This window comes from Diadema antillarum, unplaced genomic scaffold (genome assembly GCF_040938485.1).
Source record: "Diadema antillarum isolate AM-2024a unplaced genomic scaffold, OU_Dant_1.0 scf00000112, whole genome shotgun sequence".
Taxonomy (NCBI): domain Eukaryota; kingdom Metazoa; phylum Echinodermata; class Echinoidea; order Diadematoida; family Diadematidae; genus Diadema; species Diadema antillarum.
In genome coordinates this window covers 3,917,367-3,935,003 of record NW_027271001.1, presented here as the reverse complement: position 1 = coordinate 3,935,003, position 17,637 = coordinate 3,917,367, and the positions used below count along the sequence as shown (strand labels likewise).

The following is a 17,637-nucleotide window of genomic DNA, read 5'->3' as shown; positions in this document are numbered from 1 at the left end:
TCTCTGTTATCACTTGTATTGTTTTGCAAATGCCGAATAAATAATAATAAATAATAATAATAGTTGGTTTGCTAAGTTACAGATTATGTAACACCTTGGCAGAAGTTCTATTGGGCCAAGTTTATCGCGTTTATATTCCTTGCAGGGCCTTTGCTTTCCAATGATCAAAAATCTGTACTATTTGTTCGTGTGTTTTTTGTTTGTTTGTTTGTTTGGTAGCTTAAGTATTTGTACTGAGTTCACAGTATTTGAATGTATTTATTGCGAACAGATGACGCACACAACTATGGATACAAATCTCGGTCATCGGAGAAATATTCACCTACCTGTGTAGGTTTTAATTTACCCGGTACTGTGTGAGTATAAAAATCAGCTTTAATGTAAACTTTGGAAGGGTTGCGTGAGCAGTTACCATAAAGCGTAATCGGCAAAGGTTATGGCCTCTCCGGGTGTCATTTATCTAAAGAAGAATGCATGAAATGCAATGTCAAACGAGAAGTAAGTATCATCACTGCAAATTTCTTGTGTTTTGTGTCAATCCGCAGGTATGTGCTCATTGCTAGTGTGTAAAGACGCATAGGTTAGTTGCCAAGGCAAAATCAACGAGAGACGCCAACGTTTCTCATGAATCATTCATGTCCAAGAAGCATCTTTTAAAGTTGTGATGCGACGCACTTGACTGTGAAGCCACTTGAAGTATTAAAAAAAAAACATGCCTCTCTGAGCAGCGTGTCGTAGAAGGAGACAAAAACCAAAGAAGGGATATTCTTTTGAAAGTAAACCACCTTGCATTTGGCATTATCATTTAGATTGGCGCGCTCAGCCATGTGTTTTATTCGCTCTCTCCATTGGTCAATCGGGTCAATCGATATCCTAGAAGTAAGGGTTCTATATCAGTGTATATAGGCAGGTGGTTTCCAAGTAAATACCACAAAGGCTCTTTCATACCCTACCATCAACATAGGAGGAGAAGAAGCGTCCTTCAAAAACTTCAGATACTCTTAAAGACATAAGCATCCAACATGGTGAGTTTGAAAACTATTAATTCTTCTTCTTCTTCTTCTTCTTCTTCTTCTTCTTCTTCTTCTTCTTCTTCTTCTTCTTTCAACAATGTGATGGTAGCTAGGAAAACAAACCCATAGACGATTTTTATGGATTCAATACGCTAACTCCTGAAAACTAAATTTTGGCATTCCAACTGTAGAAAGCGTCCTCCTAAGAACTCAGGGTTTGAAAAGATAAAAAGCAACAAACAAACAAAATGATGGTTTAAATGTTGTATAAATCTTCAACTGCAGTTTTGATTGTGTGCTACAATTAAGTCAATGTTCCACTATTTTTCTCTCAACTTTTAAGAAGGAGAAAATGTCTCGCTTTTATATGTTTTCCCAAATCATATTTTCTTACTTGCTAAACATAGGGCTCCTAAACTATTTTTGTATACGACACGGAAGAGAATGCCTCAAGGTTTATAGCTGGATTTGAGGGTATGTCTCATGAAACGTTGACAATTTCCAATGACCTATAGCTGTCATATTAAGAATATACGGGACTCCATAGCTGCTAAACAACGAACCTGAGAAATTTAGGCCTTCAGGCGTTTTCATCATTTTTTTTTGTTGAAAAACAAAAACGTACTCAGATTGCAAGCAAAATGTTGAAACTGAAATACCTCTAGCATAGAAGTCGCTCAATATTGATGGCTTCATACGATAAATCATGGCTTAAGATGCATAGGAGAAAATCTTCCCCATTTTAAAGACAAAAATACAAAAACCTTATGAAATAAATGGTATCTAAACATGGTCCACTTCAGTTATCCATTGGCACCGAGTCCTTCTCTGTGATAGTGCATCCCTATATAACTTACTCTTCTTCCAGCACAAGTGCCATTATTTTCTCTTTGTTTTGTGTTTTTTATTGGCGTGTTGGCAAGAACGAATTCTTGAATGAGTCTTTGGAAAATTTGATAATTGATATCGGTGTAATGAGTTCTCTTTTGGGTAATTTGTGTCAATTTTAAGCTGCAATACACTGTCAGGTGTGAACCCTTCTCCAACGGCGCTCATATGTCATCGAGGTCAATTTTGCAGCCAAAAAAAAGACAAAAAAATGAACAACCCAAAGCATAAAGCAATTTACAGCGTCATGGGGGAGACATTGCCTTAATGATAAGAGAGGGGGAGAGCAATTTTTGGCCCTAGCTGCTTTTGTTCAATTTCTCGAAGTTACATCGACCAGATGATGTTCGTAAATAGTAAAGTTACCTCTTTTAATGTATTCAAACGTAAACTTAAGGAGGATTTTATACAAAATTATCATTCCTAAGTTCTTGACATGCTTGGCTGGCATTACATGTATTCTATCTAATGATTGTAACTCACTTTGTTTGTCCTGTCTTCGTAATGTACATGTAGTGTTTTGTGTAACATGCTGTATTGCTTTTTGTTTTGTTCTTGCAACTGTATATTTGTTCATCTCGGTTTTTTTTTATAAATATGAAATAATTTTCCACCAATGCATTTTTTAATTGATTATCTGAGTCGGCCAGATTTTAATGAAATTTTTAATTCCTCGTTGGCTGCTTCCCTTCGGCTTTATGTATTCCAAAGTTCTGTTTTTACTCTGTCTGTCATGATTGTTCATCGATGTCTTTAGCTGCTGTTTTTTATGCTGAACAAATAAACTTCAATTCAATTCAATTCAATTCTTTGATTACCAATTTTTTTTTTCCCTACAGCGTGAATGTATCTGCTATCCACGTCGGACAAGCTGGTGTCCAGATCGGCAATGCCTGCTGGGAGTTGTACCTGTCTGGAGCACGGCATCCAGCCCGATGGACAGATGCCTTCTGACAAGACCATCGGAGGAGGTGACGACTCCTTCAACACCTTCTTCAGCGAGACTGGAGCCGGCAAGCACGTTCCCCGTGCCGTCTTCGTCGATCTCGAGCCCACAGTTGTCGGTAAGACCTTCTTATCAATCCATTGATGCTGTCATGTTGTAGAAGAGGGTGGAGTAGAACCACTTTTATGCTTTTAGGATCATCATACAACTGATGAAATCATATTTTCAATAAATCAGTTTTCAATGGGATATGTCGTTTTTATGTGTAGTATATTATTACTTGTTATTTTCTTTTCTTAGCTATATCAATGTCAAGGAGATTGATCAGTCATTTCATCTATGAAATTTAGTGAAAACTCATGTCGTTATTCTAGGATCATCTCATCAGGGTACACTGAAAATATTTAAAGATTGCAAACAGTCTAAATAAATGATTTTCTCATTACAGTTTTTTTTTTAAAATAACAATCGTGACACAATTACCCAACGATTGCCCGACACAATAAATAATTTCATGGATGATTTGAACTTCTTTCTACCCTTGCAGATGAAGTCCGTACCGGAACCTACCGCCAGCTTTTCCACCCCCGAACAGCTGATCACTGGCAAGGAGGACTGCCGCCAACAACTACGCCCGTGGTCACTACACGTCGGCAAGGAGCTGATCGATCTCGTCCTCGACAGGATCAGGAAGCTGGCTGACCAGTGCACCGGTCTTCAGGGATTTCTCATCTTCCACAGCTTCGGCGGTGGCACCGGATCTGGTTTCACCTCTCTGCTCATGGAGCGTCTCTCCGTCGACTACGGAAAGAAGTCCAAGCTCGAGTTCGCCATCTACCCCCGCCCCTCAGGTCTCCACGGCTGTTGTTGAGCCATACAACTCCATCCTGACCACTCACACCACTCTTGAGCACTCCGACTGTGCCTTCATGGTCGACAACCGAGGCCATCTACGACATCTGCCGTCGCAACCTCGACATCGAGCGCCCCACCTACACCAACCTGAACCGTCTCATCGGCCAGATTGTTTCATCTATCACCGCCTCCCTCCGATTCGATGGTGCCCTCAACGTCGATCTTACCGAGTTCCAGACCAACTTGGTGCCCTACCCTCGTATCCACTTCCCTCTGGCCACGTACGCTCCCGTCATCTCCGCCGAGAAGGCATACCATGAGCAGCTGACCGTTGCCGAGATCACCAACGCCTGCTTTGAGCCCGCCAACCAGATGGTGAAGTGCGATCCTCGTCACGGCAAGTACATGGCCTGCTGCCTGCTGTTCCGTGGTGACGTCGTCCCCAAGGATGTCAACGCCGCCATCGCTACCATCAAGACCAAGCGCACCATCCAGTTCGTCGACTGGTGCCCAACTGGTTTCAAGGTCGGCATCAACTACCAGCCACCAACCGTCGTGCCCGGTGGCGATCTGGCCAAGGTCCAGCGTGCCGTGTGCATGCTGAGTAACACCACGGCCATCGCCGAGGCCTGGGCTCGTCTGGACCACAAGTTCGATCTGATGTACGCCAAGCGTGCCTTCGTCCACTGGTACGTTGGAGAGGGTATGGAGGAGGGAGAGTTCTCCGAGGCTCGTGAGGATCTGGCTGCCCTAGAGAAGGACTACCAGGAGGTTGGTACCGATTCCGTCGGGGGTGAAGGGGAGGAGGAGGAGGGTGAGGAGTATTAGACGACAGCTGAATTCCAGTGACAGTGACTTTTCACAGCGTCTGATGAATGACTTGAAGTTACCACGGCTGTGACGACGACGATGACGACAACGATTGAAAAAAACGCTTTCGTAAACTCTAAAATGAAAATGCTCAGGTGATAACATACGCAATAAATGGCAATGTCAACCCCCCCTCCCCCCCAAGAAGAGAATAAAGCTGCTCAGGTGCTATCAGAAGTTTTGCTTAGTGCGTTTCTTTGGATTTTTTTTTTTTTTTTTACAGTGATAATTTGTCATAAGTGTGTGTTCTATTTGCGTGATGGTGGACATTGTTTTTTTTTATAAGAGAATGAGAGTATGATTAAGTTTGACGCGAAATTTAGATGGAAGATTGAAGGATGCGAGATGCGAGATGATCACGCTGTGTGTATGGTCGTGTAGATTAAGAACATGATTATAGCTTTGCTGGATTTTGGCCAAGTGTAAACAAAACAAAACAAAACAAAAACGTACCAAATGCAAGTGATCGCCAATGTCCGACAAGTAATGAAACTGTAAGGACCACTACCTCAGTCAAGTGATAATTGTCATACCAAACAATGAATTGCTAATTGTCAGAATACTGCACAATATATATATATATATATATATATATATATATATATATATAGAGAGAGAGAGAGAGAGAGAGAGAGAGAGAGAGAGGTAATGTATTACGTACAATTGAACAAACAAAATTAACATTCAAATAGAAATCGCGTGATAAATGCGTGAGGAAGTTTGAAACAAAATAGTTCTATATAATTGGACACAGATGGGAACATGTCATAAAACAGACGCCATAATATGTCAGAAATGAGTGGCGTTTTTTTTTTTTTTGGAAAATGCAATTATACACACACACACACACACACACACACACATATATATATATATATATATATATATATATGTACATTTATGTGCATATATACATATATGTAAATAAAGTACAGTAGTCACTATAATTATGACAGATGAAATACGCTCCAAAGATGACAAAATCCATTGCTGCAGATATCAGTATTATACCTCAACACAGTAATGCTACACACACTCAGGTGTATATAAATATAAATATATATATATATATATATATATATATATATATATATATCATATGTGTGTGTGTGTGTGTGTATTAAGTGTAATTCCGCCCCACATTCAAGGTGAATTTGATGGCGTTAAATCAAACAAAGAAGAATGGTAAAGTTTCCATCAAAATTGGTACTATATGATGCTATGAAAGTGATAGAATTTTCCAATTGTCACATGATTAACTTACGAAAGAATGACATCTAATATACGACGAATGCCAATTTATGCGAAATAACATAAAGGTGATGGATGATATTATGACGTCAAAAGTGTGTCAGTATCATGGTCTCGGCTCACCAAAACTTCCACTAAATTTCCAATGATAGCGTGAAAAAAAAATCCAACTCAATAAATCTTTGCTGTCTAATAATGATGACCGTACAAGGAGAAGTGTCGCTTCTGTTTATAATAATCCTCCCAAAACATGATTTTCATTATTATTTCTTTTGTGTGTACGCGTAAACGAATGTGAGAATTGTTAGTTGATGACGTCATCACTTCAGTTAATTGTGTTCACTAACATTGATCCATGAAAGCATATTTGAACATCTACCATTGTCTACAATTTCAGAACCTTTTTATTTCAAGTCTGACTGTGACAAAACTTCTGCCAATCCACTCGTCGGATTTCACTTGTAATTACAGACACTGCAATGTCTATATAACTGAAAAAGACACTCTTGTTACACCACTGGAGATTAGCAGTACTCTAATTTGGTGTGATTCTCCTGATTTCCTTCCATTGGATGACTTTACAAGTGAGTTTAATTACATTTTTGATATTATTATTAAAAATATTTTTCATTACCTACTACACAGAATGTGTGACATGCTCACTGCCACATCTTTTCAACTGCATCCTGTTTAAAATACTTGCAACCCAGCTTACACAATTAATTTGCTTTTCCATGTCGGGCAAACCTTCAGGTAGACTTCTGGCCATCCATGATAGAAGCTGTGTTGTAAATGTGTGTATGTATTACAAGCTAACTAGAGACGTCGATCCTATTATCACAATAGGCGTTTTCACATCAGCCCGATGTTTCGAAATAGCGCGCTATTTTGCTGACTATTTTCTGCGAAAAATATCTCGAGTTTGGATTTTTATCGGGCTGATGTGAAAACGCCTAGTATCGTCATTGTTTGTTATCGCATAAATTATATTAAAACATTATCATTCCAGGCATACATTTACAACAAACGTCATTCCCGCTAGCCATGAAGCTTACTCGAAGCTTGCCCAACGCAGCAACTTACTAATGACGTCAATTTGATCATCAAGGTAGTATTGAATGGACAGACCGTTTCTGTAAAGAATACAAATATTTCTTCGCGTTCTTTGTTCATAGGAATTGCCTTTAATAAGAACCACAAAGCTTGCTGGAGGCTTGATCGGTCTATACCTAGCAACAACGAGTGATTTGCTATGTGAATTCCTGCCCAACAAACATAATTGGCGGGAGCAGGTGAATGGAATTATTTCTTACGAGGCTGTAAGAAAAGAAATGTGCATGAATTTGAATACATTACCCGAACAGTCTATGAATGTGTCTCTGCTTATTTCCCAGTGATCGGGAAAAACGAATAATGATTGTGAGAGAGTGAGAAGAAAGAATGGAGACTAAATTTGAATAATTGTATCATCGAGCTGGCCCATCGAGTCAGATGTACTGAACGACACCACCGCGCCTTGGGATCCCGAACACCTGTTAATGAACTATTGCCATTCAGATGAGCATCATCTCCGCACGGTTGTCTGTATTATTATGTGTATATGAGTGTGTGTGTGTGATGCTTGAAGGCGCCACGTACATTGACTTGCACACGGATCGATTTGGTCACCTAGGCTAAATGATTGTGATTCGGCAGACAACTTTACTGAGTACCGAACAGATTCTCTTTCAGCCCCTGCCATCAACACAGGAGAAGGAAAAGGCTCTTCGCGTTTATAAAATCCCTCGGCTCAGCATTTTGACTCTAGTTTTCTTGGAGTGTACTAATCGTCAGGAACAATGGTGAGTTGGTCTTTAAGGCTGCCTTGACTCTTCAGAGGTTTCGCCTCAGTGAAATATTAAATTTAATTGGAAATATTCCCAAATGTATGTAGTAGCACAGACCAGCAACTGGGATAGGACGGCACACAAGAAACCGTCAAATGCTATTTGTGTAGTCACTTGTTCAAAAGACAAACACTTCTTCTATAGTTTGTAGTTTTCAATAAAGCTACATCCATGGTTACTCCGATTTTACTGGAACTCGGAGCACAAGTGTTGGCCTTCGGTTTGTCTTATCATTAGATTCAATTTTTTGTATACTCATGTAAATTACAGCTGTTCCACATTTAACGCCCATATCAGGATGTGTCGCCACTCCTGGTGGTACAGTACACCTGCCCTGTGGCTGGGAAGTAAGCATTTTACTGTCTCAAAATATAGAAGGAAAGAAATCCATGTAATATGTGCATTGGCAGACTTGAGGCTCACATGTGTACATAAATTGCTCATTGAGAACCAGTGTGTTTGTACAGTGTACCACGGTGCTAGTTGTATATCTCTTTGTGGTAGGTAACTCGTGCGTGAGTCATCGTGGGATTTCTGAAGCGTGGCGTTGCACCGGCTTTGGTGGTTGCCATTGGCAACCACTGCGTGTATTCTTATTTTGCTTTTGTGTGGTGTTTGTGTGAATGCATGAATGAATGAAGATTTGGTTATTGGGAATGTGTGGATGAGTAGGGTCTAGTACCGAGGAGGCATAAGGCGAGCACCTCCTTGGTAATGCATTATCGGATACGTGTAAAGCAAGTCCAAAGATTACTCTGCGATTAATGGCTTCTTAAATCCGTATTGATTACTAGTAGTACCATTCATTCTCACTGAATGCATTCCCAGAAGCGATAACTCAAAGTCAGTGGTTTAGTCACCACTGGCAACCACCATGGGTGTACATGTACATGGTAATGCTGATGAGTGTGTTTGTGTCCTTGAGTGTGTGTGTGTGTGTGTGTGCGTGTGCGTGTGTTCAGCATCTAGGGAGCAGTGTTCCTGTGCATGTAATATATTCTGTTGCATAAGGTTTCATTAGGGCGTTTAATCATGTGCAATTAGTCGATATTGTGTGGTAAACTGAATGCATTAATTCTACACATTCACATAAAGTATCCCACCGGGTCGGCTGTTGCCAGTAGCAACCAATGCATATTAATTTATTGTTTGTGGTGGTAATGCCGGGGGAGGGGGGGGGGGGAGGGGGAGAACTAACCTATGCAATTAAGTACAAAGTATTCTGTACGCATGACTTTAGTGAGGCGTGTTTATGACCATCGTCTGGTGATCAAATTACATGCTATTTATCCAGTATTCATACTAAATATCAAATACACTCACATAAGTGCAGCATACCACTTTGCTAATGGTCGCCAATGGCAACCATAGTATTATGTGTGCCTTTGTGTGTGCGTATGAGTGTATAATGGGAGTGGTGGGAGGGTGAAGGGCAAATCAATGTACTGAATTATTCATACTCTTGTGAGACAGAAAGCGCGATGGTCGACGGCTCGCAACTCGTTGCGCACATGATATTACTGGATATACATAACGATTCATGACGTACATTCAGAGCGGTGATTTGGATTATGCCTACAACTGGTTGAAATATTTGCACAATAATCAGTTCGTCAACTTAAAGAGGAAATCCACCCTAAGAAATATAATACTTTAAAAGAAAGAGAAAAAACTTCCCCACAGAATTTTGCAAAAATGACAAAAATCCGATAAGAAATATAGGAGATGTGACAATTTGAAATTTCACAATTTTTGGGATAAACATTTCTTGACCAGTCCTTATGAATTTGAGTGAACGAGTCGATGATGTCATGCCCTCACAATTTTTCATGTATGTCATATGAAATTCGGGGGGAAAGATGGTATTTTTAGATAATACAGGTGAAAAACATAATTTCATACCAAAGTATATCACAGTTAACATTTTGTTCGTTTTATGTTTACACAGCTGCAACATGGCATTTTGGTCATGTCTGTATATAAAACGAAAATGAATCTGTGAGGGCATGAGATTATCAACTTTCTAATTTAACTATTCATAATGACTGGTCAAGAAGTGTTTTCCGAAAAAAAAGAGTGTAAGTTCAGATTGCCATATATTCCGTATTTCTTATCCGATATCAATCATTTTGCACTGTTCTAGTGAAAGGACTTTTTTCTCTTCTTATGAAATTGATAAAATTCTGGAGTAGATTTCCTCTTTCATAAGATGTCATCAGCTGTAGTTTCATGCTTTATGAAGTGATGATGTTTTCCGTGCAATTCGTGTCATCATGAAACCCTTTTGATCGTGTTAAGTCCTTTGAGAGTCAAATCTATAAGCCCACTGATAGATTCAAGCGAGAAAATGTATTCAGTTCATCTGCTTACACCAAACATACAAGATGGGACATGTTTTGAATGGAGCTGAAATGACAAGAATAACTAATCTGTTCTTAGCGATGACATTTCAGCACTGTCAACTAGTAGCAAGTTAAAATGTCCTCGCTACAAGTGGTATATGGATACTGTACATCAGACAGACACAAATGATTATGTATGTTTGATAAGATTTCGCGTCGACGCCCCTTCTCTTCCCGATCAAAAAGTAGCAAGTTAGTTATCCTTTTTTTTTTTTAATCTTGCAGCGTGAATGTATCTCTATCCACGTCGGACAAGCTGGTGTCCAGATCGGCAATGCATGCTGGGAGTTGTACTGTCTGGAGCACGGCATCCAGCCCGATGGCCAGATGCCTTCTGACAAGACCATCGGAGGAGGTGACGACTCCTTCAACACCTTCTTCAGCGAGACTGGAGCCGGCAAGCACGTTCCCCGTGCAGTCTTCGTCGATCTCGAGCCCACCGTTGTCGGTAAGACGTTGTTGCATGGGAAAGGACATTGTTATAATCATGATAATCAAACAACTGAATAATTATCACGATGTGATATATTTGTTGTCTTTTCGATAACTTAAGTGATTTATCAAAAGTATCCAAAAATATCATTTTTCATTGTTGTTTAAAGTATTTATGATGTAATGAGCCGATGATCTGAAGAGAAATTTAATCAGCATTTTTACACGATGAGAAGCAACTGAAGGGGAGTGCTTGAAGTTTACGCGACATTGAAATCGAGTTTATGTCAGCAGCAATCATTGTGGCATGAACACTATTTAGCATTAACATTCGGCTCCTCGTCCTGCAGAATTTCACATTTTATGGTTGTCTTTTGCTTTTGCAGATGAAGTCCGAACTGGAACCTACCGCCAGCTGTTCCACCCTGAGCAGCTCATTTCTGGCAAGGAGGATGCTGCCAACAACTACGCCCGTGGTCACTACACCGTCGGCAAGGAGCTCATCGATATGGTCCTAGACAGGATCAGGAAGCTGGCTGACCAGTGCACCGGTCTTCAGGGATTCCTCATCTTTCACAGCTTCGGCGGTGGCACCGGATCTGGTTTCACCTCTCTGCTCATGGAGCGTCTCTCCGTCGACTACGGAAAGAAGTCCAAGCTCGAGTTCGCCATCTACCCCGCTCCACAAATCGCTACCGCGGTGGTTGAACCCTACAACTCCATCCTTACAACTCACACCACTCTTGAGCACTCCGACTGTGCCTTCATGGTCGACAACGAGGCCATCTACGACATCTGCCGTCGTAACCTCGACATCGAGCGTCCCACCTACACCAACCTAAATCGTCTCATGGGCCAGATTGTGTCCTCCATCACCGCTTCCCTCCGATTCGATGGTGCCCTCAACGTCGATCTGACGGAGTTCCAGACCAACTTGGTGCCCTACCCTCGTATCCACTTCCCTCTGGCCACCTACGCTCCCGTCATCTCTGCCGAGAAGGCCTACCATGAACAGCTGACCGTTGCCGAGATCACCAACGCCTGCTTCGAGCCCGCCAACCAGATGGTGAAGTGTGATCCTCGTCACGGCAAGTACATGGCCTGCTGCCTGCTGTACCGTGGTGACGTCGTCCCCAAGGATGTCAACGCTGCCATCGCTACCATCAAGACCAAGCGCACTATCCAGTTCGTCGACTGGTGCCCAACAGGTTTCAAGGTCGGCATCAACTACCAGCCACCAACCGTCGTCCCCGGTGGGGATCTGGCCAAGGTCCAGCGTGCTGTGTGCATGCTGAGTAACACCACGGCCATCGCCGAGGCCTGGGCTCGTCTCGACCACAAGTTCGACCTGATGTACGCCAAGCGTGCCTTCGTCCACTGGTACGTGGGAGAGGGTATGGAGGAAGGAGAGTTCTCCGAGGCTCGTGAGGACCTGGCTGCCCTGGAGAAGGACTACGAGGAGGTCGGTGTCGATTCCTGCATGGAACCCGAGGGCGAGGAGGAAGGCGATGAGTACTAGACCATTTATGATTTCTAAGAAAAGCTTGTACCTAAACCAGCTTTACCCGACTAGAAGCTCTTGCAAGCTCCTATTCAAGCGTTGAGCGCCCGAGTTCACGCGCAAATGTCTGTTCCTCGCATAGCATGCCCCTCATTTTAATTGTATTGTAAGAGTCACAATTTTCGAATTTCTCATGCATTATGTTCGAATTGGCTTGACTATTGTTATTTTCTTTTTGCTAACTACCATTTACGAAATGGCTACAGTGGAGAAGGTGAAATAACTTCTATTCAGTCACTGCAAAAAGGACCAAAATTCACCCTCTTGACCATTCGAACGTCAATTATTACGAAATCTAACGTTATTGGAGTAGGGCCTACCCATTATTTCATGCGTATCAAAATGTGTTTTCCTTCATCTAATATTTTCATGCAGGAATGTACCTTTCCTGTCTCTCAGGGTGGGTAAATACTAAAATGCTGCGCGATTCTTGAAAAATAGAAATATCAATTGGCATCTTCTTTTTTCGAGAAATCCTAATATAAAGATTATCATATTCATTTCCATTTCCAGTTCCATGTTCATAGCAAGTGAGCATACTCACATTAATTCCAAGGGACACTGCCTGTTAATCCGTTGTGGAATTGTGCCCAGCGGACATACTCCTCGACTTTGTATGCCTTCAAGGTCAAGAGTTGGTACTTTGCCCTTTTTCTTTTATGCCCGATTCTGCTGATCCGTAAACGTACCCGGTTTTTTTTTATTCCACCAGTCTGTGTTGAAACGCAACCACAGAATGCTCTAGAGAAACTTTTCGACTCAGATCGAGTAAAATTCTTCATGGCATCGCCCTAGATTAAGACTCATTAATTCACTACGTAATGAGTTTACATCCCATGGTTTAATGTTCATGTTCAATGTTATGCTTCCCAAACAGGCTTACAGGATAATCTGTTAGATGATTCACTATAAAGAAAAAAAAACCCGCAAAACACGACAGACCTTGGAAAGAGAAGGAAAACTTGCCTCGTACATAGAATCTCTTGTATTGCAATATCGTGAATGAATGCAGGATCAGTTTACTCGGTATTGTAAGTTTCTGTGTTTCTTCAAATCAATATTCCTGTTTATCTATTTATTCATCATTGTCTTGTCTTATGCCAGTTGGTGTTGTGTTAATGCCGATAATAAAATCCTGTGATGTGTAAATGTGCCACTTGTTTATAAATTGTGTAATTATTTCACATAATATTTTGGTAGGATCATCGAACTGATGCTATCATACGCATACAAAACGTGAGCGAGCTGGAACCCAACGCAGTAGATGAGCCCGTTAGTGAAGGAAGACTTTTAATTTTCGACTCGGGGACGAAATATTCATTACCCAAGTGCTTGTCAGAGTGAGTGTGTGTATGTGTGTGGGCTTACATTATCCTTCTACAGGAGTTAAAATAAAAGAAACTGACGTCCGACTTTTTGAGTATATGGTTTCGATGTGATAACAACTGATGGTATCAGTTGACGTCTAAGCCACCTGATGCACGCAAAACAAGTAATTTGACATAATCTATAATTACCTGACACTGCGTCATACAATGATATTGATTATAAATAAATGCCAAAGAACCGTGTATATATATATATCCATGGCCCTTTTGGCCGACAAATTCATCAAATTTTATTTTCAGATGGCCAGACAATGCATGATTTGGTGGCCTGAAAAAAAAAAGAGAAGAGTACAACCATTTTAACACAGCACTAAAATATTGCAATTCGCCATGATGATTTAGAAAAAATGGCAGACGTAATAAAGTGCTGCAAATACCACGTAATGTGACTAGGAAGTAAGAAGGAAAATATTACAAAAATTAAGTAATGTGGCGCTTTGAGGTTGATAAACTTTATGATAAAATAAATATTAATTCATGTAAAAACGTACAGACAGGCAAAAAGGAAAACGCTGGAGACATATTTGCCACGAGAGGGCGAAATTTGCTTTTCCGGCTCGGTTCTCATTAGGCACACTCATTAGGGCACACCGGATGTCGTATGGATAAGAGCTCCGGTTCCAAAAAGAACACGCTGCTCTTTAAAGGGGATGGCTAGTAACTGATCAGTGGGAATCAGTGGGAATGCTGAGGGATGATTGTTCCAATCCTTGTGGGATTCATTTAAGAGTACATTATATATCTATTCTTGTGTGAAAATAATTTGCTTCAGAATGGTCTCATATTCAAGTAATGTGCAGTTTAATGTTTCCAGGTAAGCGTCCCTGGTCAGTGACGGGGCATTAATCTGCACATTACTCAAAATCTCAGAAATCAAATCTCAAGCGGGAGAACGGGAGATTGTGCAAAATGGGCTTTCGGCGGGAGAGTTGGAGTCTCTGCTAACCGGTCTACTGGAGTCCTGTCTCTCTTTGTATACTATAATTATATATCCAATGTTGATGTTATTTAATCCGATGTATAAAAGATGATTTTGTTCACTTGTACGACCATTCATTCATTTCAGACATATTCTAGAATAAAACAGATATAGAATGCTGTGTTATAGGAATGATACAAACAAAGAAGAAAAAAGAGACAAGAAACAAAAATATGAAAACACATTGCATTTCCCAAACGTAACAAGTGATGTCTGGAGATTGCAGGAAATCATTGTAATCACATAATTTGCTGTTGAGAGTAGGACTATAATAGCGATACCAAACTCCTATACTCCAGGTCCTATACACAAAAAGCAAAAAGAAAAAGAAGCACTAATGCATCTTCAAAATAACACGATAATATTCTGAACTGCTACAGCGCGAATGAGAGAGAAAAAAAAACAAGGACAAAAACATTAAACAGCATGAATTATCTGCCTGCCATAGGTGACTCTATCTCTGGACCCCCCTCCCTATACACATATCTGCGTTTGGTTTGATAAGGGAGCTATATAACACACCATACATACACTATAGTCTTTATTTTTTCAATAGTAGTTCAATTCAAATGATATACACACTGTCACACACACACAGTAAACAGAAATTATCATATCTGCCCGCTTTTGTGTTTTATTCTGCTTGTTTCTTATGAATTTTGTATAACAAATACCCCGGATAGAGTGGTGAGACTTTTAGTAGAAATACAAAACGTGACTCATCTCACCAACAAACAAGCACTGATACAATATATCATGCATATTGCCGCCATTATGGTACCACGAATTTGAAGATAACTTCCTAGTTTATATCTAAACACAAACGAAAGCCTAGACGCACACTCTATTGTACAGACACAAATCATGCTAATTCATAAACACGGCATTCAATCCTGTATTGGTATTGTCAGACGACACCCCGCGTCGAGGCTCTCCATAAATCATAATCCTATGATATCGAAACAAGCGAAGTGAAATTGAATCGTTAATCAACATGGACGAATTGACTATGCTGTTTTGCAACGTATAATTATACTTCCTCCACGTCATGATAGTGCCTTGAATATGAACGAGGTGCTTTTTCCCAACCACACAGCAGTCTCCGAGATACTTATCCGCTTTAAGAGACGGTTTTGGTTTCTATTTTGCTGGCTCTGGCAAATTAATATAGAATAGAAGAAAGTGCACTATCTGCCTGTATTTCACGAAAGTAACAATTAAACTGCGTTTATCAATTTTACTATATTATACGATGATTACTGGATAATGTACTGTCGTACATTCCCATTGAACTGCATTCGTGCAGTTCAATGGAAATGTAATTGTAATTGTAATTGTAATACAGCGCACTCCCGTTGTAACAAACACAGTCTAACGAAATTCCGGTTATAACGAAATAGGAATTCAGGCTCAAACACTATCCTCTCTATGTTTGCTTGTTTTTTTTCTATGTTCGATTATGACGAAATTTTGATATAACGAAAGAAATCAGTTCCGAGGGCATCGTTGTTACGGGAGTCCACTCGTAATTATTATGTACCAGGCACTATTACTCGAGTTGTAAACTCGCATGTGTCTCGCTGTGTTGTATGCCTTTCTTCGTGGAAGACGTGCCAATCAAGATTGGGTTTTACACTTTTGCTATCACTGCTAACTGCATTCAATTGCATTGTGTTGCAACGGTGTTTTAAATCGACAGGATACTCAGTACATAGGGGGTTAAAGGGATGGCATATGTTAAGATGAGGATTCCGGGTTTGGGGTTTTTTTTAACCTTTTTTTTTTGCGAGGATGAGAAACCACTATATGATACTACAAAGAGCATAAAATTCTGAAAGGAAATCAAAGAGTATTCGATGACAATCGGTTTTGAATTGGCTGAAATATCCCAAAACAAAGTAAAACAAAGCAATTCTAAGTGGGTCCCACCGTTTTAGGGATGCTTTTTGGGGATACCTTCATCAAACAAACTTTGAATTTTTCTTGTAGAATCATATGCTCTTTCATGTTTCATAAGAGGTTTCTCATTATTTCAAGAAATCATCATCAAAAAAATGCTGAAAAACCTGAAGCCCCATCTCAACCGAAACTGCATCATCCCTTTAAACATTTGCGATGCGTAGACAGAAGGGGAGTGAAGAATGATAAACTGCCGCAAGATGGAAGAAGAATGAGTTCTGCCTTCCTATATCAACAACACGTACTTATGGTGTGTGGTGTAGCACATTGTATTCCATGATATACCCAATTACACTGGCACAGAAACAGCTGCTCATTAGGCCTATCATACAGAGCACGTTATAGTTGTGGTTTTTTCCACATTACTTATGATTTACACTCTTTTGAGTATCTGTGATTGGAGAGGGGTGAGCATTTTCCTTAACATGATGAACAGTATTAGTGATTTTTGTTCAATCTAAGTCTTGAATATTATCTGCTTCTGTGTTGTTTAACTGCATAAAGACAACCAATCTACTGACATGGATATATTTAGCTCCGCGGTACTAATAAGGAGCAAAACAAATAAACAATGTACATTGTCTAAAAACGACATTTAGAAGACGGCACTATAATAAGAAGCTCAACAGAGTAAACAATGTATGTTGTCTAAAAACAAAGACAAAAATTGAAGTACATCTTCCAGATAGTGACAGTGTGTTTCTTTGTGAGTTTCTTTGTGTACTTGCAAGCTATTTCATTTCAGTTGTTTGTGGGTTCCTCAAGCACAGATACCCATTGATAGATATGATATACAAAATAATGACTTTCCAAAGCCTTAACTCGAACCGACGTGAGAGCGTTGTATTTTACCATAGCCATGCACAATGCAAGTGTGTGAAATGTTCAATGGAATACTTGCATTCTCTGAGCTGCATTGGCACCACTTGTAATGTCCATCACTGTCTATGTACAACACGAGACTTGCTTGCACATCACAGTTAGGCAAAGATGATGTATGACTGCACTTACAACATATGGACGACAGAGGGCGGCAAAGCTTGAGTAAGGGAAAGGGAGGGTATCGGACTCGTTGGCACACGGTACAGCTGCGATGCGATATGAATTATCATAGGAACGGGACTCTCTTCCTGGTATGGCTATGCCACTACCAGATTGTCTGCTAAACCAATCCATTTCCTCTAACTCTCTCCCTCTCTCTCTTCTC

The 17,637-nt window shown here is 40.4% G+C and overlaps 1 protein-coding gene and 1 pseudogene across 1 annotated transcript; both read left to right on the top strand.

Moving 5' to 3' along the window:
- The first annotated feature begins 484 nt into the window (after positions 1-484).
- Positions 485-4,530, top strand: LOC139719595 (tubulin alpha-1D chain-like; annotated as a pseudogene).
- A 4,587-nt stretch (positions 4,531-9,117) lies between these two features.
- Positions 9,118-12,062, top strand: LOC139719632 (tubulin alpha-1A chain-like). Its single transcript, XM_071631037.1, has 3 exons — positions 9,118-9,126; positions 10,337-10,559; positions 10,930-12,062. The coding sequence occupies exons 1-3, from the start codon at positions 9,118-9,120 to the stop codon at positions 12,060-12,062; spliced, it is 1,365 nt and encodes a 454-aa protein (XP_071487138.1).
- Positions 12,063-17,637: the final 5,575 nt, after the last annotated feature.

What these genes read in the sequence shown, in the direction of transcription:
- LOC139719632 (XM_071631037.1), top strand. An exon ending in TCTCGAGCCCACCGTTGTCG is followed by an intron (nt 10,560 to 10,929) that starts GTAAGACGTTGT and finishes TTGCTTTTGCAG; the next exon opens with ATGAAGTCCGAACTGGAACC.